Source organism: Myotis nattereri, assembly GCF_964212035.1.
Source record: "Myotis nattereri genome assembly, chromosome: 17".
NCBI lineage: Eukaryota > Metazoa > Chordata > Mammalia > Chiroptera > Vespertilionidae > Myotis > Myotis nattereri.
The window spans coordinates 12,467,507-12,495,444 of record NC_138092.1 but is presented as its reverse complement, the minus strand read 5'-3'; the positions used below and the strand labels follow the sequence as shown (position 1 = coordinate 12,495,444).

At 41.4% G+C, this 27,938-nt stretch overlaps 1 protein-coding gene across 4 annotated transcripts; it reads left to right on the top strand.

Annotated features, from left to right (window-relative positions):
* The first annotated feature begins 1,848 nt into the window (after positions 1–1,848).
* On the top strand, positions 1,849–27,296 carry ANKRD46 (ankyrin repeat domain 46). Of its 4 annotated transcripts, none has more exons than XM_081111127.1 (4): positions 1,849–2,358; positions 18,701–19,031; positions 20,368–20,526; positions 25,328–27,296. In XM_081111127.1, the coding sequence occupies exons 1-4, from the start codon at positions 2,073–2,075 to the stop codon at positions 25,542–25,544; spliced, it is 993 nt and encodes a 330-aa protein (XP_080967253.1). In that variant the 5' UTR covers positions 1,849–2,072; the 3' UTR covers positions 25,545–27,296. The 4 variants fall into 4 exon arrangements, with proteins under 4 accessions (XP_080967253.1, XP_080967254.1, XP_080967256.1 ...); XM_081111128.1 differs by lacking the exon at positions 1,849–2,358 and adding an exon at positions 7,203–7,289; XM_081111130.1 differs by lacking the exon at positions 1,849–2,358 and adding an exon at positions 15,811–15,892.
* Positions 27,297–27,938: the final 642 nt, after the last annotated feature.

Sequence of the window (27,938 nt, the reverse complement as noted above, 5' to 3'; positions counted from 1 at the left end):
CAACCCATCGATGTGTTTCTCTCACATCGATGTTTCTGTCTTTCCCTCTCTTTCTCACTCTCCCTAAAAATCAATGGAAAAATATCCTCAGTGAAAAAATAATTTAACAACTAAAAATTAAAATAACAATAATAAAAAGGTAGGCAACTCTTGAAATTCTTCAAGTCACTTCTAAGGGGTGTGGCACGGCTTGGGAAATTACCAGTATAGCCTTCAGTCTATAGATTCGCTCCTCATTACCCCTGCAAAATGGTCCCCAGTCAGCCAGACTTTCTCCGGATACATTTGCATGTACCAGTATCACTTCTCCCACATCTTCCAGACATGCATCTTTGTTTCTACTGCTGCTCATACTCCTAAAATAAACTGGCATAAGCTCTCGGCCCATCGACAAACACACTTGAGTTTGAAAATCTCACCAGAATCATAACGAGAATGAAGGGCAGAGCTGAGTGAATGGTGGTGAGGCCCAAGGCCTGAGCTCTTCGGGTCCGGTGGCAGGAAGCACATGCAGGCTTTGTGTGAGGATCTGACATGCTCGCCAAAGCCAGGTCTCGGTCTAGGTCAGTATGCGCTAAGCTTATGGCTTGCACACATCCCCCCACGGAGGATGGGGAAGCAAATTTTATGTTCAATATCTAAGTTAGAAATCACCTTGATTTCACCCTCAAAGTAAATTTGAGAAGAGCTAAGGGATCTTAATTTGTGGAAAACCAAACAGGTGCCAAGCCTTGGTGAGAAAATAGTGGCCAAATTGATCCTACAATACAAAACAAAACAAAACTCAGCAAAGGAGACCACTCTACTTTTCTGGATGCTTCTCGGTCATCCCTCCTCCTGCAGTGTGCGGTCAGTGGTCCCCCGGGCTGCTGAGGACTTGGGATGGTGGGAAATGGAAGGAAAAGAACTTCTCTCCTTTATTACACTGGTCTCAATCCTATCATCAGTGATCCCAGGGGAAAAAATGTTAAGAAATTTGGTGTAATTTTTAAAATATGTTTTTATTGATTTCAGAGAGAGGGAAAGAGATAGAAGCATCAATGATGAGAGAGAATCATTAATTGGCTACCTCCTGAATGCCCCCTACTGGAGATCGAGCCAACAACCTGGGCATGTGCCCTGGCTGGGAATTGAGACTGAGCAACACCAGTGGGGCAGAAGTTAGGTGTATTTTGATGGCTCTCATCACCCCAAAATCAGATGTGCTGAGTTAACTTACAAAAAGTATGGGATGGGTAACTGATAATCCCTTATAAAATGGCTTTTAATCCTTATGTTTGTAGTCCCCCCACCCACACACACACACTTTATTTTTTTTCTGTGTTAATCTTTTATTTTTTTATTTATTATTTCTAAAATATTTATTGTTAAAGTATTGCATATCACACACGTTACTGAGGTATAATTGCACTTGGCATATAAATTACTTTCTAATAGCTATTTGTTGTATTCTTTGTTATTGTTGTTGTATTCTTAAGAAGTAAGTCATTTGTATAATGATTTTCCAGGCAAGAAAAATTAGAGCTTTAGGAAAAGTACGTGGTGAACTTGGGTCTTTGGTGTAGACCTCCCTAGCCCAGGTCCTTTCTGTAGGCAAAGTCTGTAGCTCACCATATGGGCTTTGCTTGTGTAACATCTTGGAAAAGGCTAGGCACTCAGTCGATTTAAAGGCACTGACACTAGGGCTTTTGCACTGTTCTTGCGCCGAATGTGGTTTCTCTCCTGGAAAATGGGAACACGGAGCTGGCTGTGTTTCCTAACGGGATTTCCATCTGTCCCCATGAGCACGTACTGCGATGCAGCAGTTGTCTGGGGTGGAGACGCCGGAGCAGCAGGCTGAAAGTGGTAGTGTGAGTTGGCTTGGCTGTGCACATACGCGCTCTGATTCTCACTGGGAACTGGGCCCTGCAGAATCTCTGGGGCGCCCCAAGCCTTTGGAACAGGGTCCCGTGTGCAGAGGAAGAGGGGATGCGAATCTGCTGTTTCTGGATCCCCGTCAAGGGAAGTGCAGAAATTGATTTTCAGCAGAACAAGAATGACGAGGAAAGCGAGTGAAATGGCAGTTATGCAACATGCACGTTGCGAAAGGCAACCACTTGGAGACAAGTTCTAATCAAAACTCAGTTCACTGTAGAGCTGATTTGCAGACTTTGCTCCGCAATAGCTGGTGGAGCATCACGCTTTCAGGAGGCACGAGGCCAGCAAGTCCACCTCCTGTGCAGAAGGAAAGCAGATCCACGGCCCAGCCCCTGGAGAGCACCAGGTTAAGGGAGAAAATAAGAAGATTGTATTTCAGAGTTTATTTTCTCGTCTCAACTGAATACCGCAGGATAGTGGTTACACCTAAGATTCTTGCAGGTAACTGGATTTCCATCAATTATGTCTGTTTTTGCAATTAACTGTGGGTTGCTTCCCCTTTTTCTTGCCTCATCTCCTCTTTTCCCTTTGCCAGAATTAAAGCTGGTGACATGTAGTCTGGGGATCACAATGAAGATAGGCTGAGACCGTAGACAGCGAATTATCTGTAGAAAAGTCCTAAAACCTTACAGCCCTATTGCAAACTCCCTTACCTTGGACTTGAAAAATAAAATCCTCCTCAATTATTGACAAAACAGACAAAAAACAAAACTAAAAGCAACTAACTCCATTTTTTTTAAAATGTGCCTTGTAAGCTTGAAAGATAGACTGTAAAATACATTTCTCAGGTTTTTCAACAAACATGATCATTTGTAAGTCTGTTCTCGTTCTGTTTGCCTTAAAACAAATGCATAGACTAAGAGCTATTTGCATTACTTACTCACTCCCCCACCCCCATAAAAATGTAAAAAAAAGTCTGTACTTGTTGGTCGGGAGTGTTAGGTTCAAAAGTTGGATTAGCCCAGTGTATTTGCAGACAATAGTCTCAGGGTGGCATAGCCGTGGCCTTTATCTTGACTTAGGCATCACAGTTTTGTAAAGGCTTCCCTGCCTGAACCCAGCCTCTCACTGGTCACCTTTAAAGGCTTTGCAAAAGGTATCCCCTTACTAATGATCAGTTACTTAACTTTTAGAATGGAAGGTTAATCAGGGCTAGTCCCTATATGCAATATTTTGTCTAATATACATGTGAAAATCTGTATGGGTTCTGGCATCCTATCTAATAAAGACAGAATATGCAAATTGACTGTCACACCTTCACAAAGATGGTGGCGCCCAGTCCCCTCAGCCCCGCTGGAGTCCCACAGTCCTTTCAGCCCAGCCGGGGGAGGGGGGAGGGGGGGAGGCAGTAGGCGCACGGTGCGGCTGGACCCGCCCTCAGCTCCCCAGCTGCCCAGGGCCGCCCGAGGCTCAGGTAACCAGGGCCGGCTGAGGCTTGCGCTGCGGGCAGTGGCAGCAGCAGAGGTGTGATGGGGGTTTCACCTTCCCCTGATGGCCAGGTCGCCTCCAGCCCCTGAGGGCTCCCAGACTGTGAGAGGTGGCAGGCCGGGCTGAGGGACCCCCTCCCGTGCATGAATTTTCATGTACCAGGCCTGTAGTAAGTGGATAAGTGTGAAGAAAAACAACAAATGGGTGTTGCAGTGAGGATCCAAGCTCTTCTTTCCAGGGATCCAGCTGTGATCTTGGTAACTCTGGAAACACAAGGCGATCTAAGATGCTTATTTTGCAATTAACAAAGGGAGAGGGGTTTTGCTTGAATACTTAATTCCTAGTTGTGCTGGTTGCTGAAGGAAACTATGATTCTCTCAGTCTAAGTCTTCAAAGTTCCCCCTTAGTTTTGCAAATACAATGCTGGCACACATACACACTTCATCCTCCCCCGCAACCCTTACCTCCCGCCCTCAGTGGTTTAATCACTTAAACGGTTGGAGAACCGAAATGAATCTAACTCTGGTGCAGATAAATATATGCCACTTGTCTCATACCCTAAGACTTGCTCATTTAATGGTTCCGCCTTGAGATCCCACCGAGTTAAGAAACACCTGATTCACACTAGTTCTGGGTGAGATGGGGCACCTGTGCAAAAACACTTTTCAGAGCATGTCTCCCTCTGATGGTCATTCATTAGTACTACCAAAAAGCCAAATGCCTTCTGGGATAAAACCAGAGCTTAACAACAACAACAACAACAAGGGCCCCTTCCTTTGCATGTACGTTATGTTTTTTTAAAAAACACCTCCCCATTTCAACACAGGCCTTTTTATACAGCGACAACTGGTTACACTGAGATGATTGCTAGATCATTTTGAGTCTCTTCTGATGAGCATTTAATTATGTTTTTGAAAGTCTTTTCTGCATTTTCGGAATATATAATCCAATATAGCCAAAATCCTTCTTTTCCTTACGCACAAGAAAACCTCCTAAAAGAAAATCCTACCCCAAGCAAATGCTTTCTGTCATCCATCCATCCATCCATCCACTCATTTAGTTGTATCTAATAGAGTGATCCTGAACCCTGGCCGTGCACCAGAATTCCCTGAGAAGCTTTGAAAAATACAAATACTGGGCTATATTGTACTTTCAAACAATTCTGACTTGGTCTTGACTAGGGCCTGGGTGTTGGTATTTTTAAGTCCTGTGTTGCCTGGAATGTGCTGCCAGCGTTGAGAACTACTGATCACCTACTATGTGCCGTTCATGGTGGTAAGTGCTAAGGATTTAATGGCAGGGATCCAGCTTGGCTGCACTGACCTTCTGACATCGCCATTTCCCAGGCCACACAGATTGCCCCCTCGGTCTGGAACATCACCCTTGTCCATGGCATAATTCACTCCTCATCCTTGGCCATCTCAGATGTACTGGTATTCCTCACTCAAAGACATTGCTGCCCTTCCATTTAGATGAAGTCCCCTATTTTGGAATATTCTTTACCTTCATAGCATCTCTTCTCTTTTCCTCCATAGCACTCGCCTCAGTTGTAATCACAGGTATTCCCTCCCATTGGAACCCTCACAATCAGAACTCAGCACCAACTAGATTTCGGTAATGAGGAGGAAGAGGCAGATTTACCTGCAGGGAACGGAGTTTAAGCTTCAGAGTCCTTGTGGTGGGCTGAATAACATCCCGTCCAAGATGTCCATGTCCTGATCCCCCAGAGCCCGTGACTGAGTGATCTTGCACAATAAAAAGACCTTGCAGATGTGATTAAGTTAAAGGCCTTGAGATGGAGATAATATTCTGGATTATCCAGGTGTGTCCTATATAATCCAAGGGTACTTATAAGGAAGCAGGAGGGTCAAAATAAGGGAAGATGCGAGGACAGAAGCAGAGGTCAGAAAGTGCTATGCTGCTGGTTTTGAAGAAGGAGGAAGGCGTCTCGTGCCAAGGAGTGTGGGCAGCCTCTGTGGTTCTCAACCTTCTGGCCCTTTAAATATAGTTCCTCATGTTGTGACCCAACCATAACATTATTTTCGTTGCTACTTCATAACTGTCATGTTGCTACTGTGATGAATCGTCATGTAAATATCTGATCTGCAGGATGGTCTTAGGCGACCCCTGTGAAAGGGTCGTTCGACCGCCAAAGGGGTCGCGACCCACAGGCTGAGAACCGCTGCAGCTGGAGGAGGCAAGGCAATGGATTCCCCCTAGAGCTTCCAGGTTCCACACCGGTGAGACTCGGTTGGACTTCTGACCTCCTGAACCGTAAGAGAATTAATTGGTGGTGTTTTCGGGCTTTAAGGTTGTGGTCGTTTGTTACAGTGACAGGAGGGAACTGATACAGCCTCCCTTAGGCACGCCTTCCAGGCTCTTGGAAGGGACTCTGGGAGTTTGTTCACAGGGTCCAATGAAATTGCAAAATTAAAATGTTTTTACTGCAGTTGGTGAAGGTGGCGGTCTCTTCTCTCAGGTGTCTCAAAGACTCTCTCTCCTTTGGGTGAGTAGCGTGGAGGAGCTGCGGACATTCTGGGGCTCTGGCGAAGCATACGTGCAGCTGGGGATACGTTGGTTTGCGGTTAGTGGGATAAGATTCTGTGGTTCACGGTCACTTCCACGAGGTGCTAACTTATTGCTGGGGTGTGGGAGTGGCTTCCGGAAATACTCCTTACGCCCATCGTGCTAACGTCCCCAGGTGTGGTGATACCAGGGAGTCACAAAATATGTGTAGCGTGCAATTCATTCCCTTCATCTCATCAAAGAAAAAAAGCTGCCTGCATAGTCCCTACATTTTTCAGATCAAACAAAAACAGTACTTCATGTAGGACAGGAGAGATACATTTAAACAGAAGCACTGAATAGACTCTCAGATTGTTTAATAGACCAATTAATGAAGAAGAGTGAATTGTTTGAACGCTTTGGGAATAGGTTGAAATTCTTAGCTGATTTGACATAATGAACAGGCATCAATGAAAATATAAACTTAACACACAACCGCAAGGATGTCCATGACAAGTTGATTTATACATGTCATCAACTAGAAGAATAATATTTGTGATTAGTCGCTCACTACACAAGAAGATGTGCAATGCCCTGAAATCTTGTAATTCTTACATGAAAGAAATTTGATAGAGGTTTTCTCAAATTTGACAATAATCCTAAAGAGTTACATGACATTTTCAAGAATACACTGTTAGACTGAATAACAGCCCTTGAATGGGCGGGCATGAGGGTGGCATGGGTGGGCAAGTATGCCAGAATTCAGGGGAGGGATGGCCACTGTGCAGAGGGAAGTCTTCTTGGCGGTAGGACTTATTTTTAGTAAATGAACTCCCACCCCCCAGTACCCCCACTTTTAGTTTTGGCTGTACACCTGTATGTTGCACTTAGTCTGGAAATCCTAAAAAAATGGGATGTAAATATTTAAACCGTTTTTGAAAAAAATAAAAATTCAAGGTCCTATTTTAGAGTTAGAGCACTCCGCCATTCGTTGCTATTACTAATATACCTATTTGGGTTATAGGCATGGCTTACCTAGCGGCCAGCTATTGTTAATTGACGCCTATAGATCTTCATACAACTGTCCTTGCCTGGGAAGCCTTCATTCAGCTGAGCCGGTGGGATGTATATTTAGAAAAGCACGTGAAAGTTGCAAAATGCTCCCGGGCTCAGATCGGAGCAAACATTTTGTAGGTTGCCTTCCCCTTCTCTCAGGCTGCAGTTGAGGTACTTTGCTTAATATTCAGAGGAGACTGAGTTTCCGATTGAGAGCCGCCGTGCGCGCCGTCCGCCGCCAGGGGGCGCGCGGCCGCCGCCGCGTGAGGCCGCTCTGCCCCGACGGGCTTCCCTGGTCTCGGTGGCCGCCTCTCACCTCCGCCCGCCGCCACCCTCGCCGCCGGGAGGTGCCGCCGCTGTCACCCCTGCTCGCCGATCCCAAGGTACCGGGGAGGGGGCCCTGGGTCGCCCAGGGCGGAGGCCACTGACACCTGCCCTGCCGGCCCCGAAGCACCGGAGAGAGGCGGCGCAGGGCCTGGCCGCGGGGCCGGAGGGGCGAGGCCGCCCGGGCTTCGCGCACCTACGCGGCGGCCGCAGGGAATCGGACCGGTCCTGGCGGGCGGGCGGAGGGGGGTTGGGGGGACCGAGCGGCTGTCAGGGCCGGGGAGGCCGCGGGGACCGTGCGTCCTGGTTGCGTTTGCGGGGAGGCTGTGGCGGCCCGGAGGGAGCCGGCCTGCGTTCGCGGCCGCGGAGGCGCGGGGTCCGGGAGGGAGCCGGCCTGGGCCTGGGCCCCGGCCCCGCATGCGCGTTCGCCGCGTCAGCGCCGGCGGGACCCGGGCAGCGGGTCGCGAGGAGCCCGCAGTCAGAAGCCGCTGGGATGGGGGTGGATGCCCGGCATGGCCCCCGCCCCGGTGCCGGGTTAGAAAAAACAAAACAAAACAAAACAGCGTGTGCCCCGTAATTGACATCGATGCAGAGAAGCAGGTTGCTTACCCCCCAGATTCTCCAACACAGTGCTCTGCCTCCAGGACAAGTTATCAAGTTATATCCTCTCTCTCTCTCTCTCTCTCTCTCTCTCTCTTTCTATATATATATATATATATATATATATATATATATACACACACACACACACATACTTATACATATATATACACACATATACATATATATACACACATATATATACTGTATATACTACACACACACACACACACTGAGTGGCCAGATTATTATGACCACCTGACCTTTGTAGGCAAATTAGCTATAATTTCGCGCTGAAGTTGCCAGAGGGCCAGATCATTACAAACGTCTGAATTGCACGACATACCTAAGTATCGTTGCTGATCAGGTTCATCCTGTCATGATGATGGCGTATCCCAATGGAGATGGCTTCTTCCGACAAGACAATGCGGTGCTCGTATTGTGCAGGAGTGGCTTCAAGAACATGAGGGAGGCCAGGGGATTGTCAAGGGTGGGGAAAAAAAAAAGGAGACATCTGTAATACTCTTTGTAATACTTTAAGCAATAAAAAAAATAATAAAAGAACATGAGGGAGACTTTACCTTGCTTAGGTGGCCCCCACAATCACCGGATCTCAGTCCAATTGAGCATTTGTGGGACGAAGTTAAAAGAGCCATCAGGCAGCGGGTTCCACAACCATCAAATCTCACAGAACTGGACAGTGCTATTCATCAGGCATGGTGTCAGAGTCCTCACATCACCTTTCAATATCCCGTGGAGTCAGTGCCAAGAAGAGTCACTGCAGTATTGATGGCAAAAGGTGGCCAACGAAGGACTGATGGGGTGGTCATAATAATTTGGCCACTCGGTGTGCATATATATATATATATATATATATACACGCACACATGCACACTGGTACATATATACATATACATATACATATACATATACATATACATATACATATATGTGTATATTGATTTCAGAGAGGAAGGGAGAAGGAGAGAGAGATAGAAACATCAATGATGAGAGTGAATGAATCATTGATTGCCTGCCTCCTGCACGCCCCGCACTGGGGATCGAGCCCACAACCCGGGCACGTGCCCTGACTGGGAATGGAACTGTGACCTCCTGGTTCATAGGTCGACGCTCAGCCACGGAGCCACAGCAGCCAGGGCCAGGGGTGATTACTTTTGGAGTATACAGGTGTTAAATTAAGAATGTTGTACACCTGGAACCTATATAATATTTTAAGTCCTGAGCGTGACATTGTTAGAACACGTCATCTAGGCATTTTAACTTTGGTGGCATTTTTAGTCCTAATCTCAGCCAGCCTTTCCTGTCGCCAAATGGTACTGCCTCTTTCATTGAAATGTCTCTCTGCACCCTGGCTGGTGTGGCTCAGTGATTGGAGCACTGGCCATGTGCTGAAGGGTCTCAGTCAGTTTTCATTCCCCCTCAGGGGCACATACATGGGTTGCAGGTTCAATCCCCAGCCGGGTTGGTGTCGTTTGCCCAAGGCAACCAATCAATGTGTCTCTCACATCGTGTTTCTCCCTACCCTCCTACCCCCCTCTGCCCCCTTCCTCTCTCTCTAAAGATCAATAAACATATTCTCCAGTGAGGATTAAAAAAAAAAAATTACAGCCTTTCTGGTTCTTGGTATTCTTATCTGCAAAATAAGGAGATTGGTTTAGAAGATCCTAAATGACCATTCCCCTCTGAATTTTCATGGAAATATTTAAGTTTCTCCTAAGAGCACAATCCTGTGTGCCTTCAAACTATTTTAGGTGAAACATGGTTTAAATTTTGTGGACTGTTTAGAAAATAAGGAATTATTTGCAAAAGTTGTAATTCCTATATTTTTAAATAACACCAAATAAACAAATCAAGAATGCCATTTTTGTAGTCAGTGAGGTTTAGCTTTCGGAATAGGCCTGGTATGGCATTAATTTGTTTGGTAAACTTTTTTAAAGGAAGATTTAACTTCATCCCAACTCTAAATTTTCACAAATTCAGAATTAGTGAGGATTATAATGATAAGTAACTGAAATTAAAGAGAAACTTTAGTGGCATTCTTCTTGCTTGATTACCTATACTAGATGCTCAAATTGCACTTGAAGCCCAGGTAGACCACAAGGTGGCACCATTAGGCCATGTAAATAAAGTGTTGCTGTAGGGAAAAAAATGTATTTTCTTAAAAAAAAATCAAATAAGTTTTTACAGAAGCACTATATGTGCACGAAAGGCTGCAGATTGACCTCCCATTGCTTAATTTAATGTCTTTATTATATAACTAGAGGCCCAGTGCACTAAAATTCGTGAATTCCGGGGCAGGGGTCCTCAGCCCAGCCTGCGCTCTCTCACAGTCCAGGACCCCTTGGGGGATGTCCTCCTGCTGGCTTAGGCCCGATCCCCTGGGGATCGGGCCTAAGCTGGCAGTCAGACATCCCTCTGGCAGCCAGGGGGCCCTCAGGGGATGTCTGCCTAAGCCACAGTCGGACATCCTTAGCTCTGCTGAGGAGGCAGGAGAGGCTCCCACCACCGCCACTGCACTCACAGCCAGTCAGCCTGGCTTGTGGCTGAGTGGAGCTCCCGCTGTGGGAGCACACTGACCACCAGGGGGCAGCTCCTGCATTGATCGTCTGCCCCCTGATGGTCAGTGCACATAATAGCAATCTGTCGTTCCCGGTCATTCTGCTGTTAGGGTCAATTTGCATATTACCCTTTTATTATGTAGGATTATAAGTTATAAACTGGAAACTTTCAATGGGAGAAGTCTCTTACTAAGAATTTTAAACATGGTAAAATTACACAGTAAGGATTTTGGAAAATACTGAAAGGTATTAGAGTGAAATAAAATATCCAAGATGACCAATATTCCCTTCGTGAAAATTTAATTTTGATTTATTTTAAGCCAATATCTTTCTAAAATTTGGATTATAACTAAATTTTAATAATGCAAACAAATAATAAAGTAATACAAATATTGCAGGAAATGCATATCAGAAATCCTTTTTTGATTTTTTTAAATTTCCTGATGGAGAAAGAAAATTTTAGGTGTTTTCACACTACTTCATTGAACAAGAAAGACTTGAAAATAATGAGTCCAGGAATTTAGTCACTTCTTGTAAAGTAGGAAACATTTCCAAATATTTTATTGTTGTTTTTTCATACTTTTAAAATTTTATTTATGTGAGATGATTGCAAGGAGTTGATTCAGAATATATGAGCTGAACTGATGTTTCCTGTAAAATAAGAAACATTTCCAGATATTGTTTTCCACAGTTTAAAAAGAAGTTTATTTTCAATAAAATAATTGTAAGGAGTTAATTCAGAATTTGTGGACTAGAACTAATGTTTCCCTTTATGTAATCTTTGATAGAAAGGTTTGTTAAAATGATTTATTATATTAAAAAAATCTTGTAAAAAACAAACTTAGTGACTTAATTTTTTTACTCATAAAATGAGGATAATGATAGTACTTACAGAATTTTTATGAGGATTATACCAGTGATTACAAGAAAAAACACTTAAATAGTGCCTGGAGTATAGTAATTTAATAAATCTTAAATATTATGTATCTCAGATGTTGCTAAATAGTTGTTTGCATAGTAGTAGCAGATATACAAACAATCCTTTTTTCCCTTTTTATTAAGCTTCGATTTCTAAGAACCTCTAAGTAATATGTGATAAGTAAATAGCTTCTAATTATTATATGAACTTAAAAATAATGAACTGGCCTTCCTTAAAGTAGCATTCTGTAATTCACACATTTCACATTAACCTCACCTTTACTGCATAAAGTTAAGAATTCTAGACCCAGTTAAGTTAGATTAAACTATTGGAAATAAGACAAAATGTGAATTCTCCACAAATTTAGAAATAAGGTAAACATGTATCTGTCATAGTGGATCCAGCTCTATCTAAAAATTACTCCTATTGAACATCTAGTAATTCTTTTTGAGCCTTGGAAGTAAAATTTAGAAGATTCTACTTATGCACTTCCTTCTTCAAATGTTCTTCATAGTACTGGCATATCCTGAAAGGATAGATTCTCAATTCCTTTTTAAATTTACTTAGAACCATGCTTTCAGAAAGAAGCCTACCTTTTTCTTTTTTTTTTACATTAAGAATTTAAAATAAATACTCACATATTGTGTCTTTATTTTGGTTAGATAACTCAAAGGTTAAAAATTAGAATTCTAGCCATATGATCTATGATAATTTAGTATTTCCTTGGCCCTTCTAAGACAATCTTCCTGATTTTATCCACTTCCATAACTTCTTGAGGAACCTCTGAATAAATTTCTAGTGGTTAAGATCTAATTGGGGTCATAGACATTTTCTTGGCAGGTTTCTAGGAATTAGATCTAATGTATTTGTATAATATTGTTTGACATATATAAATCTGTAATTTGCTCAAGTTTATTTCCTTATGGGGCCGTGTCAGATCAAAAGAAAATGGCAGTCAAGTAATGTCTTCCTGTGGATTTAAGGGAACATTAAGATCATGGGCAGGGATGGCTTTATAATCTATAATACTATTTCCAGACAAGAAGCAAAACTTGTTCTTTTCATAATGTGAATCCTGCTATCTTCAGCATAACCCACCCTGCACCATTTTAACATGGAAAATTAAAGCCAGATTTTGTGTTAGCAAGAGGCTTCAGTCACAGAGACTTCGCTCCCGGGCTCAGGACAAGGAAGGAAAATACCAGGCTTTGTGAATCAGAGTATTTGTTTAAGGAAATCAATGAAATGGCTCTGTGATAGGAAGCTTGTCTAAGCTGTACTATAGAATCGCAGAGAACTAGGAAACAGTTGAGGAGGGCAGATGTTGTGTGTCTTCTCAGTCGTCATGTTATTTGTTGACACTATTGTGGGACTGGTCCTCACATAGAGTTTGTCAGTCCTGGTCTTCACTTCCAACCCAGCACTGATGGCCCTTACAATACAACCTGACTTACGTATTGTACATGGAGCTTCACAAAGTACCACTAATTATTTCTCTGTACACGTTTATTTAAAAGGATTTGATAACCGTGAACATGAATGACCAGTGAAAGGTTAACCTGGATTTCAGCCAGAGCTGTGCATTTGGGATTTGGACTTCAAACCCCACCACTCAGCATGGCACTGGCACATTTCAGGCACACAGTAAATGTTTGCTTAACAAATTTATGTTGATTTTTTTTTTATGGGCCACACTGCCTGTCCATAGCCCCCTCAGCCACAGTCCCTCAAGAATAAGAGCACAGTGGGACAGACGGTTCTCTCGAAGTATCTCTCAGTGTGACCGGTGCCAGCGAAAGTGTGAAGGTGGAGCAGCACCGCACGCAGTTCAGGAGCCGGGTCAGCCGCGTGGGAAAGGCCGCAGATAGACTTGAGCCAGGTTTTCTTTTGCACTGAAAAGAAGAGGGAAGACAATCGGAGGAGATCTAGCCATCATTAATAAGGTGGCTCTGTTGCCCACAAATAAGAAAAAAAATGTCAGGAGAAAAACTAAGATGGCGGCATAGATAAACACCGGGAAATAGTCGCCTCCCACAGCAATTGAAAATTATCCCAAAGGACGGAGCAAACATCGTCCAGAAAAACAGGAAGGCTGGCTGAGTGTAATTTCTACAACTAGAAGACAAGAAAAGCACGCTGAGAGCCAGAGGAGCTGCGGAGGCTGAGTGCAGAGGTACGGCGGCGGCTCGCGCGCGCGGAAAGGGGGTGGCACCTGAGGACGCGGCTGTCTTTTTGAATCACAAGCTCCCGACTGCTCTGATCTCCGGTTCTGGGAAGTCTCTGGGGACCCAGGACACATACGGGGAGAGGCTGCTCTCTCAGGCGGCAGCGGGCGAATTTGAGGGCGGCTTTCCCTCAGAGGTGCTTGCAGCCATTACCGGGACACTGAGACGCGCGACTCCGGGCGCGGAGAATCAGCCATAGCTTCTTTCTCCGGCCTTTTGACTCCCTGAGACCCCGCCCCACCCAGGCTGCGGCAGAGGCTTTTGCATGTGAATGCCCCGGCCCTTTGCAACCTGATAATTACCTAACTGCAGCCGGGCCAGCCAGACCCGGAACTTCCAAGAGAAGGCCCAAGGCCCCGCAGCGGCTTGCATTGCTTCACAGCTGAGCCTCTTCGTGGCCCGGCTGTGAGGCCTCAGGCAGGGGCTGAATTAGCACCTCCTTAGATCCAGGAGCCACTGTACCCAGTGGTCAGAGGAGGACCATTCTCCCACTTCAGACACAGCTGCTTCCCACAGCCAATTGGCCTGGAGGTCAATCCCTCCCAGTGATCCTACATCAACCAAGGCACCAAGAGTGCACCAAGAGTGTCCACCCCAGGTAACTGGGGAGGCTGAGCTACTGGGCCCTACAGGACACCTGGCGCGCAGGGCCACTCTATCAACACAGGGAAGCAGCCAAAATGCGGAGACAGAGAAACAGGTCACAGTTGTCAGAAACGGAGGAGGACAGACAACTGGATATAGAGTTCAAGGCCACGTTTATAAGGTTTTTCAAGAATTTTATGGAAACCGCCGATAAATTTAATGAATCCCTCAAGGAGTATAGTGAGACCATGGAGGACATGAAAAAGGACCAACTAGAAATTAAGCATACGCTGACTGAAATAAAGAATATTTTACAGAGATCCAACAGCAGACAAGAGGATCCCAAGAATCAAGTCAAAGATTTGAAATACAAAGAAACAAAAAATACCCAACCGAAAAAGAAAAAAGAAAAGAGATTCAAAAAGTATGAAGATAGTGTAAGGAACCTCTGGGACAACTTCAAGCGTACCAACATCAGAATTATAGGGGTACCAGAAGGAGAGAGAGGGCAAGATATTGAAAACCTTTTTGAAGAAATAATGACAGAAAACTTCCCCCACCTGGTGAAAGAAATGGACCTACAAGTCCAAGAAGCGCAGAGAACCCCAAACAAAAGGAATCCAAAGAGGACCACACCAAGACACATCATAATTAAAATGCCAAGAGCAAAAGATGAGGAGAGAATCTTAAAAGCAGCAAGAGAAAGACAGTCAGTTACCTACAAGGGAGTACCCATCCGACTGTCAGCTGATTTCTCAACAGAAACCATGCAGGCCAGAAGAGAGTGGCAAGAAATATTCAAAGTGATGAATACCAAGAACCTACAACCAAGATTACTTTATCCAGCAAAGTTATCATTCAGAATTGAAGGTCAGATAAAGAGCTTCACAGATAAGGAAAAGCTAAAGGAGTTCATCACCACCAAACCAGCATTATATGAAATGCTGAAAGGTATTCTTTAAGAAGAGGAAGAAGAAAAAGGAACTCTTACCATTTGCCACAGCATCGATGGAACTGGAGAGCGGATAAATACCACAAGATCTCACTTATTTGTGGAATATAATGAACAACATAAACTGATGAACAAGGACTGATCCAGAGACGGAGAGGCATTGATTGGACTGTCGGGCCTTGGAGGGAAGGTAGGGGAGGGTGGGGGCAAGGGGGAAGGATCAACCAAAGGACTTATATGCAAGCATATAGGACTAACCAATGGACACGGACAACGGGGGGGTGAGGGGATGAGCGGGGGGGGGGGGGGTAGAGGGTACACATATGTAATATCTTAATCAATAAAAAAAAAAAAGTGCAAAAAAAAAAAGAAAGAAAAAAATGTCAGAAAGATAAAACAAAAAGAATCAAATTATGTGTCATCCGCAGAGAAAAAACTGCGCTCCCAGAATTCACTCTAAGTCACCAGAATTCAGAACGCCTGACATTTTTTCTTATTTGTGGGCAACAAAGCCACTTTATTCAGCCCGTTTGTTCTTCCTTTTCACTACTTTATTACTCGTCAGTTACTTTACTAGCCTCATAAGTTGATGCCTTACCCATAGATTTCCTGGGGCACACCTACAGGCCACACTAGCTGGTCTGTGTTTAAGAGAACAGCAAAGTCTTTTTCACACTATACCTTTTTTATAACTGGATTTTCTATTTACTGTAGATCCTCGCCGGTACATTTCTGGATATCCTGTTGAACCTTCTTAGGAATTCAGAGAACTGCCAGGTGACCACTGAAAAAAGATCTCATCGTAAGGCTTACACGAATATTTTCTGTGGTGGCCTTGCTTTAAGACAGATTCAGTTCTGTGATCAAAATGAGAAATGTTATCTATTGCTGAGCTTATTAAACTTGGGGTAAGGCTAGCAGTTTCTCAAGGGCACAAAGGAACTCAAAAGATACATCGCTCTTATTCTTTCTTAAAAAAATAAACCAGAAAGGCTTTTCTTTCTTTTATTAACTGAGCCAACACTCAAAAGAATCCCAGTCTGCAAACCACAAGAATTCTAACAAAAAACACTGAGTGAATTGTTTTTCAGCATCTATTCATACATAATTTAACCAAAACACATTACATCTTGAAAAGCACTTAGGTTGTATTTTATTTTTTTTAAAGTTTGTGATGGATTTGTCTTTTTTAATGATCCAATCCAATGAATGCTGTAGGGGAAATAGGGAGATTATCCTCAAAAGAAGATTCTTGACAATTTTATTGAGTAATTTCTTCTCATTGGGTTAGTTCTTTTAAAAGCATTATATAATGTCATAATATGAAGTTTACTTTATCTAGATCTCTATAATTCTTAATCATAAACAGGTTTCCCCCTTATTTAGAATTATCTTTAACAACTTCTCACTTTTTATATCCAATGGGTCATTAAATTGTGCTAATTTTATCTTACATATTCCTCTCCAGTATTCCCTCTTCTCTCGGCCACTGCTTTAGATCAGGTTCTCATCATTTCTCGTCTGGATTTCTGCAACGATCTATTGATTGATTTCCCTGTCTCCAATTTGACCCACTCCAATCTAAGTTCTCCATATTGCCAACTAAGTAATCTTTCGCAAAGACTAATATAATGACCATGCCATTTTCTTGGCTTAACATCCTTCAGTGAGTCTTTACTAGAATTTAGGTATAATAAACCTTCATGGAGCTGTTGGAACATTAAGTAAAATCCAGTAAGAAGCTCTAGGGCAGTGCCTGGCTCAGCACAGGCCTTGAGTATCTGTTAATGTTTTCCCTTTGCGGCAGCAGAGCTCCCGTGTAAGGAAGCCCAGGACTAGAGGGACAGTGCTCTGCTGGGAGCCCCGGCTAAAAGGTGTAGGAGCCAAGAATCTCATCACACCACAGCCATGCTCTCCTGAGACCTGCAGGTTGGAGGTTAGGCACAAGAATAGATTGGTCTTGCATCCAGTTCCGTCCGTGTTCCAGAAGGAAAGACTTTGGCTGATAAGTAACAAGCCAAGCTCATCTCTGACTAAGCGTCAGTCACCTGAGAGTGGGAGGCATCTCTTTGGTTTTCCTGTTTTGGTTTGTTTTCTTGTTTTGGTTTGTTTTCTCTTCAGTTTCTTAGTAAAGATTAGTCAGACTTTAACTTATTCTTACATGAACCAAGAGGGGGCTAAGAGAGACACTGAAAAAGAGAGAGAGCGAGAGAGAGAGAGACCACTGAGGCAGGGAAGTATCAATGAAAGAGATGTGGACAAACTGACTGGTGAAGCTGCACTACTCACGTGGATGAAATATTAGAGAGGACACAGCTGCCTTTGTCCCACCTCTCTGTTCCTGGACAGACCTGGTTTTCCTCATCTCTCAGTCTTCAGACAATGGGAGTTTGGTCAAGTCGGATATTAATTAATTAATTAATTAATTAAGTCTTTTCTTAAATTTTTATTTTATATATATATATTTATTGATTTTAGAGAGGGAGAGAGATAGAAACATCAGTGTTGAGAGAGAATCATTGATTGGCTGCCTCCTGCATGCCCCCTATTGGGGATGGAGCCTGCAATCCAGACGTATGTCCTTGACTGGAATTGAACCCAGGACCCTTCAGTCACTGGCTGATGCTCTATCCACTGAGCCACACCAGCTAGGGTTTTTAAAAAAAATTTAGTTTTTAAAAAAAATTTAGAGAGGAAGGGGGAGAGAAAGAAACATCGATGTGAGAGCAAAATATTGACCAGCTGCTTCCTGTACTCCTCTTACTGGGGATTGAGCCCAAAACCTGGGCAAATGCCCTGACCAGGAATGGAGCCAGCAACCTTTCAGTGCATAGGACAGCGCCCAACCAACTGAACCACACCGGCCAGGGATAAAATCAGATATTTATATAACCATAGAACAGAGGAGAAAAGGTTGAAAACTGTAAAAAAGATGGACAATCTGAAATAATTTATGATATTTCCAATTTTTAAGTTGAGTTTGTTGCTTTCTTTAGCTTTTCTCTTTCTATTAAAATTTGAAGTTTGTACTATAAACAACAATTAGCAGGAATTTATTGGGTATTGATTTTGCTGTTTGTTTTTTTTTAATGCTGATCAATTAACTTTTGAGCAGGTAGTTCTGTTTACCATATAGAATATCTCAAATACAATAAGAAGCAAATATATGGAATTACTTTGTTTTAAGTAAGAATATGAGGAGCGAATACATGCATATGTGTGTGTGTGTGTGTGTGTGTGTGTGGAGTCTAAGGATATGTATCTTTGTTTTCTAAATGCATCTTCCTACATGCATCTTTGTTTTTTAAACTTAAATCTAAGCAGTTATATCTTGCTTAACTTTAAAAATAGCTTAATCTTTTTTACGTGGTGCAAAGCAAAATAAAGCATTATAGTAATTTAATTGCAAATTTGACCCAACAGATATGCAGGAAATAAGACATTTTAATGGAAAATAAAAGGTAATTGATAACTTGGTTGCAGTTTCTGTTTGGGGAGGTAATTCATTGGAGGCAGGAGGCCAAGAAGGATAACAAAACGCGCTTTTCTAAATGACTTCATTGTCTTGATTTAGTTTGGCTTCACTGAGTCTTACCATATTTCATTACAGGCATCCACCACATCAGAACGATGTCCTACGTTTTTGTAAATGATTCTTCTCAGACCAACGTGCCCTTGCTGCAAGCCTGCATCGACGGGGACTTTAACTATTCCAAGCGGCTTCTGGAGAGTGGCTTTGACCCCAACATCCGTGACAGCAGGGGCAGAACAGGCCTTCACCTTGCTGCAGCCCGCGGGAACGTAGACATCTGCCAGTTGTTGCATAAATTTGGTGCTGATCTTCTGGCCACAGATTATCAAGGGAACACAGCTCTTCATCTCTGTGGTCATGTGGATACTATTCAATTCTTAGTTTCCAATGGACTCAAAATTGATATTTGGTAAGTTCTCTGTGGTTTTTGAAGTCAAGTCATTTTTTCCCATGAATCTCCACCCAGTGGGCTAATCTTGGAGTCTGTTGATTTTGTTTCCTCATTGATCAACTGTAGGGATACATTCAGAAGGGCATTGAGAACAATGGAGTCTTGTTAGGGGAATGAGGGAACAAGGGGTTGACTTTTAGATTTATGCTGAAGCAGTATACGTTCTTCTAGGAAAATAGTGGCTAGGTTCTGCTATTAATTGTGTATTGTAAGACGAGAAAAAGAAGAACTAAAATTTGTTGAAAATCTTATGGGCTGGGCACTCTGTTTACTTATATTAGCTCAAAATGAATAGCTCTTGTAGTAGGTATTATCTTCATTTGACAGATAAAATAGTTGTGACAAGAAAGGTTAAATGACTTGACAAAGGTCACATAACTAGAATTTGAACCTAGTTCCACTTGATTCCAAAACTTGTTTGCCTTCTATAATAATCTATGCCAGCTTCATAATCTCTGTGAGGCTCAGAGTCCTTTTTATACTGAACCATTTGAAGAAGTGGTTCTCTTTATTTGTTTTAGAGATATTTTCTTTCGTGGGAAAGATGTCAGGCCACCTTTAAAGCTGAGCTTGGCCTTTAAACCACAGTTACATGTTGCCCTAATTTATTGGTGCTTTAATGTCCCTAAATATGAATAAGACAGTAAGTGGTTCTGCTGCTATAAAGGCAGTATGTGGTGGGAATTGACTACAGGATTCAGTTATTCGGGCTCTTCCTGTTGTTAGTGTTAAATAGCTTGGTAAACCAAAGCAGTTTATTTTGGTTGCTTTTGGGATTTTTTTAAATTCTTAGACTTAAATATATATATATATTGATTTCAGAGAGGAAGAGAGAGGGGGAGAGAGATAAAAACATCAGTGATGACAGAGAATCATTGATCCTGCATGCCCCACAGTGGGGACTGAGCCCTCGACCTGGGCATAGGTTGATGCTCACCCACTGAGCCACGACTGCCAGGCTAATTTTTAGACTTTAAAAAATATAAACATCCTTCCCATAAAATGTAAATGTCAAATGAAAATGAATCTAGAATTAGATTTTTCCAATCAATTTCTGGGAGGATGCCCTCTTTTTCTTTTATTTATTCTCATTTATTCATTCTTTTGCCTATACTTCCCTTTTCCTTTTTCCCTAACTCAAAATTCAGGTTTCAGCTTGATCGTTGGTTCTGCTCTGGGTTTTAATTTTGACTTAATTGGGCTTGTACTTTCTTCACTATCTACACAAGTAGGTACTAGCAATGTAATACAGTTACTGTAATGACCTGTTTATTTTTTTTTTACCTTTTTTTAGCAATCATCAAGGTGCTACACCCTTAGTTCTGGCAAAGCGCAGGGGAGTGAATAAAGATGTTATCCGATTGCTGGAATCTTTGGAAGAACAGGAGGTAAAAGGATTTAACAGAGGAACCCACTCAAAACTGGAGACCATGCAGACAGCTGAGAGTGAAAGGTACTTAAGACACAATTTTTTAATGGACAAGTCATTTTAAGTCCCTGGATCTTTTAGGATAACTTTGGAGTTTTCTGTTTATTTGCTTTCAAGTACAGAGCTTTGATACTTCCTTTGACTTCTGTGTGGGTCCCTGTGGCTCCCGATTCAGTTGAGAAGCTGTTAACAGGAAGCGCTCTGTGCTCCATGCTCACACTGTTCCGTGCAGGGGAACCCGCTGCGGCAGCAGTGCCAGGGAGCAGAGGTGGTTAGAGCCGAAGGTGAGGGAAGCCACTGGAGTTTCAGGGTTTTAGCACAGTCACAAAAGGAGTGGAATGTCAAAAAGGGAGAGAAGGGTAAGTAAGGCTAAGAACTTGGACAATTAGAAAAGACCAAAGGCAGTTCAAGGGTAGGGAAGCGGAGTGTTGAGGAAAAGTAAAACAAGAGGAGAGAAAGGAGACAAACTTGAACACGTACCCAATTCAGTAATGTGAATGTGAAAGTGAAAGTGACTTTTCCATGAGTTGGAACAAATAAAATGTGGGCTCCTGTGAGTAATGGAAACTATGACAGTGACTGACTGGGTCGGAAGTCTCTCTTAATTTCTCATCTATAAGCAGTTCAGAACACAGTTCAGAGGGTGCTGAAAAGGCGACAAACCATTTTTTCTCCTGGCCTCACTGGCTCAACAGATAGTCAGTGAGCTAGACGTTGTGCTAGCATGTAGTTTCATTGACCACCGTGGACTGTAAGCCTTCTAGATTTTACCAGGTAAGAAGGACCACGGGCTTATAATAGTCTCCCCCCCACAATGCTCAGAGGAATATATTTCAAGGGCTCTCATCAGGTGTTGACCCAGTAGCTGAGTGATCAGATGTGGGTTTAGGATTATATATACCACCCTAGACCATCAGGGCCATTGTTTCTTTGAGTTCTACATGAAATCCTCTCTATTTTTCATAGTTCACCCTGCAATTCCTTTGTCCACATGATTGCTTTCCTCCCTCTTCGGGTGAGGCTGGTATTATATTCATTTGGACCATTAATTCCACTCTGAAGCTTAGGACTGTGTTGTTCACATACTTTCAAATATTTATTACTGTTAAAAAGATGAGTTTTACTTGTAGAATAGTGCATGTTTCTCATGAGTTATCATTGGAAGCTGACAAGTAGATAAAATAAGCAGGAAGTCAGAGGTGCATTTACAAGGCCTTTTTCTCTCACCTGTGTACTTTGGATCTGTCAGAATGCCATAAGCAATTTAATAACATTGTTATCTATTATTTGTGACAGATTATGTTCTTCCAAAATAGTATCTTTCTATAAAATAGTAGTAAATTACTTCAAGCTTTCTTCCCATGAGAAATTTCCAAGAATGTGCTTTTGTTTTTGCTAGCTATATTTTTGAGATCTTGCTTAGTGTATTTCGTTAATAGCTAGTTTCTTGGCATCTCTTTATCAGAAATTGATTTTTAACTCATTTTGCCTCAGTTGTGATTACTTAAGAAGTAATTAGTCTTTTGAGCAGCTCAGTATTCCTGCTTCTTTCACATATCCATTTCACTTCAGTCCGAGAATTTATATTATTTACATCATGTGTAAAGCCAGTTCTTCAGAAATTGAATTTTAATATTTGTTCTATCTGGTTGTCCTATCTTGGTTGTCATGTCTTACTTCTGCCCCTCAGCATCATGATAAAAATGCAGTGGTTTAAGCTTCAATTAAAAAGCTTAAAGGCAACATCATTAGTCATTAGGGAAATGCAAATCAAACCACAGTGAAATACCACTTCATACCCAGCAGGATGGCTGTACTCTAAAAGATGGGCAATAGCAAATGTTGGTGAGGATGTGGAGAAATTAGAACCCTCAGACATTGCTGGTAGGAAGGTAAAACAGTTTGGCAGTTCATTAAAAAGTTACACAGTGTTACCACATGAACCAGCAATTTCACTTCTAGGTGTACACTGAAGAAAATTGAAGACATGTTCACACAAAAACTTGTACACTAATGTTCATAGCAGCATTATTCAAAGAGCTAAAAGGTGGAAATCACCCAAAAGTTCCATCAACTGATAAATAGATAAAGTGTCTTCTTATCCATCCAGTGGAATAATATTCCACCATAAAAAGTAATGAAATACTGATATAAACTACAACATGGGAAAACTTTGAAAACATGCTACATGAGAAATAGTCACAAAAGGCCATGAATTTTATGATTCCATTTATATGAAGTGTCCAGAATTGATGAATAGAAAGTAGATTAGTGGTTGCCAGGAGCTGCAGGGAGCAGGTAGTAATGACTGCGAATGGGTATGGAGTTTCTTGCAGGAATGATAAAAATGTGTTGGAATTAGATGGAGATTGTTGTACAACTTTGTGAATATACTAAAAACCACTGAATTGTGCACATTAAAAAGATAAATTTTGTGGTATCAGAATTGTATATTAATTAAAAAGTGAGAAAAAGCTTGAAGGAATTGGTTTGCACATGGCATTATAGCATAGCTGTGTAACAAGTTACCTTTTCTAGAGCAGAAAATAAACCAAGAGTTTGAATGCATTTACGATAGGATTTTCCATTTCCCTTAGGCTTTGAGACATAGCATAATTTCTTTCTTTAAAAAAAAAATATTTTTATTGAGTTTAGAGAGGAAGGGAGAGGGAGAGAGAGATAGAAACATCAGTGATGAGAGACACATTAATTAGCTACCTCCTGAATGGAGCCCACAACCCAGGCATGTGCCCTGACTGGGAATTGAACGGGGACCTCCTGGTTCATAGGTCAGTGCTCAGCCACTGAGCCACACTGGCCAGGAAGCATAATTTCTAAAGGGCCTATATAAATCGAGTTGGTGAGAAATACTTTCCTATTTCCCCTATATCCTAAGTTTAATTTAGTTTTTTTGTAGGTACAGGATGACTAAGACAGTGTAGATGACAAATGTACCCCAAAATTCACATGCACACACACCGTCATGCTAGAAGTGGGTATTCCAAAGTCAGTAGAAACATTTTGTTGAATAGAGTCACTATAGAAAATTCTGATGGGCAGAGCGTGCTGAGTTCCTGGAGAAGGCTCAGTGAATTCCCATTTTACATCTAACACCTTTGAGTATGAGAGCATGTCAGCTCAGGTATAGTCAATAAATTTTATGTCAGAATTAACTTCTGACCTTCTTTATCTGTTTATGGTTTTACATGTTTAAACCTTAACGTTCTAATCTTATTTTTTTTTCTCTAATCTTATTTTTAACTTGCTTCGGTTTTCCTAAATTTTTGTATTATAAATTCCCACTGAAAATGTCTTCTTGTATTCAGAGAATAAACACCTTTTAATATGAGAAATTGTGGATGTGAAGCACACTGGCTCAGTAGGAAGTCAGCTTCCCGTGATGAGAGAAGGCCTCTCATAGGAAAGGCTGAAGGACTCTGGTTGACAGTGTCAAGAAGTAAAATGAAGCTGTAGATTTTAAAAAAACTGCTAATTTTACATAGTGAACCAGACTCTAAGACATCGTTTTATGCTGTTTGCATTGTTTTGTACTCAGGTGGTTGGAAGAATATCAAAGGGTTTAGGGAGGGTAGTAATGATTTTTCTAAGCAAGAGATAGTTGAAACGTATAATTATGGTCATTGTGGCTTTAATCTAAATGATAGCCTGCTGCTGGGCCTTCGTGCTGTGATGTAATTGCGGGTGCTAATCCCTTCGAGCTTTGAACTCATCATAGTGCGGGCTTCCAGATACGGAAGTCAGATATACTGTTCTCTGTTTATAGCAGTCATATTTCTCCTTGATAGAGTTCTGAAAGCCAGAGTCAGTGCTTTTATGGTGTTTGTTTTACCTTATTTCAGCTAGGTTCAGCCATTATGCAGAAGAGAAATAATCTTATTCTGTATTGGAGGCCCGGTGCATGAAATTCGACGGATGGCCATCAGTCGGACATCCTTAGCGCTGCCACGGAGGTGGGAGAGGGTCCTGCCACCACCACTGCACTCGCCCAGCCATGAGCCCGGCTCATGTCTTCTGGCTGAGTGGCGTTCCCTCTGTGAGAGCGCACTGACCACCAGGGGGCAGCTCCTACATTGAGTGTTTGCCCCTGGTGGTCAGTGTGTGTTATAGCGACTGGTCATTCTGCCATTTGGTCGATTTGCATATTAGCCTTTTATTATATAGGATTATTATACAAACTAAAACTAAAACCAGTGGGAGGAAACTATTGAAAAGAATTCCTAATGAGTAGACTTGTTCAAATGTACAACAGATTGAGAAGTAAGCTTCCATTATTAGAGAATTACAGATAAAAGAAAAAATTCCTTCATTGATCAGATTATTAAACTAAATAATCCTCTTTTAACTTTAAGTTTCACATACTGTATTAAGTGATTTTTTAGATTTTCCCATCTTTGCTTATTTTCATTAACACAAATTCTCAAATTATGAATCTTTGTTTTGAATTCTTCTAAATTTAAAATAAATTTGTTTTAGTATATGATGGAAACAACTCATTTGATCTACTTCAAGACTCCTGCTTGGGACTTTTTGTTAGAAAAGGACTTTTAACTTTGACTCTGCTAGATACAAATCCAGGAAGCATAATATTGTAGTTTAGCAACTTACAGTTCAAGGTAGCTTGTCCAGATACATAAATCAGAACATGAGTGTGTGAGATATAAATGTATATACGTCAGTTTTCTTCTTGTAGAATTGTGTTGTAAAGTTGCTCTTTTCTAAATAATGGTTTCTGTTGTTTATGTTTTTGAAATGGGTGAAATGTGTTGTTTCATGCCCATTTCTTTTCTCTTTGCGTCTTTCACAGCGCCATGGAAAGCCATTCCCTCCTCAACCCCAACCTACAGCAAGGTGAAGGCGTCCTGTCCAGCTTCCACACCACATGGCAGGAGTTTGTGGAGGATCTGGGCTTCTGGAGGGTTTTGCTCTTGATCTTTGTCATTGCTCTGCTGTCTCTTGGTATTGCCTACTATGTGAGTGGGGTGCTGCCCTTTGTGGAAAACCAGCCAGAACTGGTGCATTAAAGGAGCTCATGGAAGATGGGGCACACGCCTGTTTCCCGGCGTCAGTGTTTCTCAAAGTTGTTCTCTTAGTGCAAGGCAGTGAGAGGTCTGTACCTTTTTTCCTTTTTGCATTTTTACATATTGTAATCCTTTTAGAATGACATGTTCATTTGAACTAACTACATACTGTAGTCAGTATACTGCATCCTAAAGCTACCTGTGACTCAACCTGACTTCTTAGGAACACACAGCCTTCTGTGATAAAAACATGGAAATGACTAAAGAAAGAAAGATAAGGGAAGTCCTTGCTATGGAAACCTAACTCTAATATAGGACCAACTGAAGTGACGTGTTCAAAAAGAAAAAAGGTTTCCTTGTATGGTTAGTTTTGGTTGGTGGTTTTATTTTGTTTATTATAGTCTTGGAATAGAGGAGAGAATGAAATATTCAGCTTAAAACTTGAAGTGCTTTTCTCAAATCCCACATAGTCAATCAGTATTGTTGAACCTGTTTGGTTTATTTTAGTACTTTCAAGTTGAGTCACACACCAAATAGAACTTTTGAAAGTGAGCTATATTTTCTTCAAAAATTATTGATTTGATCTTATATTTATTTGTTTTTAGGATAACTTTGTGTTTTTGTATGTTTGTTTGTTTTTGTAAACTGCTTTGCTTGTTGTAATATGTATGACAAGTGAACTTGTTTACTTTTCAATTTCCCCTAGAGTTTATTTCAAGGACAGTCTGTTCATCAAAAATATAGTCAGAAAACTTTTTCTGTTCAGTAGTTAGCAGGGGAAAGTAACTGATATTTAATGGTCACTGTAATTTTGTAGTGCTATTATAATAGTGGAAAATTCAGTTCCATAAGCTTGCCATGTTGTCACAATTGTATTGTAGTTCATATTTATTTCATTTTATGTGCAGCCCTTGTAGAGGCCCTGTAGGATTGTCATAACAATTTTCAGCCATGTCAGTAATTCTCCGGAGGCAAGAACGGATGGAGTATGTCTGAGTTAACAGCTCAACGCGATTGTACTGGGTGTAATAAATGTTTTATGAATGGTAATATTATGTGAATTGAAATTTGGCTCCTAAACTATATTGAAGCATTCTGCAGTATGATTGAAGGCCTCTTTTGTTAATGGTTCTGTTATGTATAAAAAATGTTCTTGGGCTATTAAAAAAGAATATGAAGACTTGATAATTGTTCATTGGGTATAGTCAGAAAACTATAATGAAAGAACTAATGGTTCTACTTTTTAGAACAGAGACTTCTAAGCTACTGCTAATTGAATTGTTGCTAGAATTCGAACTTTTAGTTTAGAATAGAATTAGTATTTCTGTGATTCTTGTTGCTTGTTATTAGCTTTTTTGTATTTACATATCTAAGATTGAGGAGGCTTTAGCCTCCCTTTCTTGTGTCTCTTTCCTCTCTTAAAGAGCTGTTTTAAAATTCCTGATTTATCTGGCTGCTTCAGAGTCTTGCTTTTAGGTTAGATAACAAAATAAACCTTACTTGATGTAAATACAATAAAAACGATTTTAGAACAGAGAACACTAGAACACTAGACATCAAAGTATATTCATAATGAAAGCTGTGGAACTAGCTTTACATTTGTTTGTAAATCTAAACAGATATGCAAATTGGCTAAATATATATGTACATATGTTGCACTTTTATGTTTCCTTTTAAGTACTGATTTCTTTGTATTTTATTCTCTGCATTCAGAATTTAGTGACACTACCAATAAATGTAAATATAATCTCTTAATCACAGTCCAATTTTTAGTGTATCATAGTTTTTCTTTTAATTTAAGGTGTGCTTTTTTGTTTGTTTTGTTTTAAGGTTTGTTTTTTAAAAAATGGGTTGTAATTTGTTTAGAAAACAAAGGTTTTTTTCAGATGTGGTTTAATAATTATATCAAGTTTATATGTTTGCCTTATAATTGCTCTGAAACTAATTTGGGTGAATTGCTTGTGGATTTAAAGTGATAATAACTTTGGTGCTTAACTACCTCCCAGTTATACAAGTCACATTACATGCCTCATTTCATTTCATCCTTATGTTCCCCCAGCCCCACTGCATCTCCCCTTTTTTTAAGATGAGGGGACTGACACAGGAAGGGATAAGTAGCTTGTCCAAGGTCAAAGCTAGGGTGTATAGAGAAACAGGTTTTCCAGATTGAGGCTCTATCCCCAACGGTAAGTTTTCTTTTTCTGTCACGAATCTGGCGATGGAGCCATCCAGAACCTCGCCTGCTGCCATCTCAGCAGCATGTTACTAAAATTTCCAATCCTGTTCCTAAATACTTACCTTTTCCTCTTTCTATAATGTACCATTTCCCCACATCCTCCTAATATTACTAATCTTTAAAATTCAAGCTCAAACCCCTGGCATGATCAGAAAAGCTCC

Coding starts and splice junctions, on each gene's coding strand:
- ANKRD46 (XM_081111127.1), top strand. CDS start 2,073: ATGCACGTTGCGAAAGGCAACCACTTGGAGACAAGTTCTAATCAAAAC. Junction 2,359..18,700: donor TACACCTAAGATTCTTGCAG/GTAACTGGATTT, acceptor ATTTCATTACAG/GCATCCACCACATCAGAACG. Junction 20,527..25,327: donor CAGACAGCTGAGAGTGAAAG/GTACTTAAGACA, acceptor CGTCTTTCACAG/CGCCATGGAAAGCCATTCCC.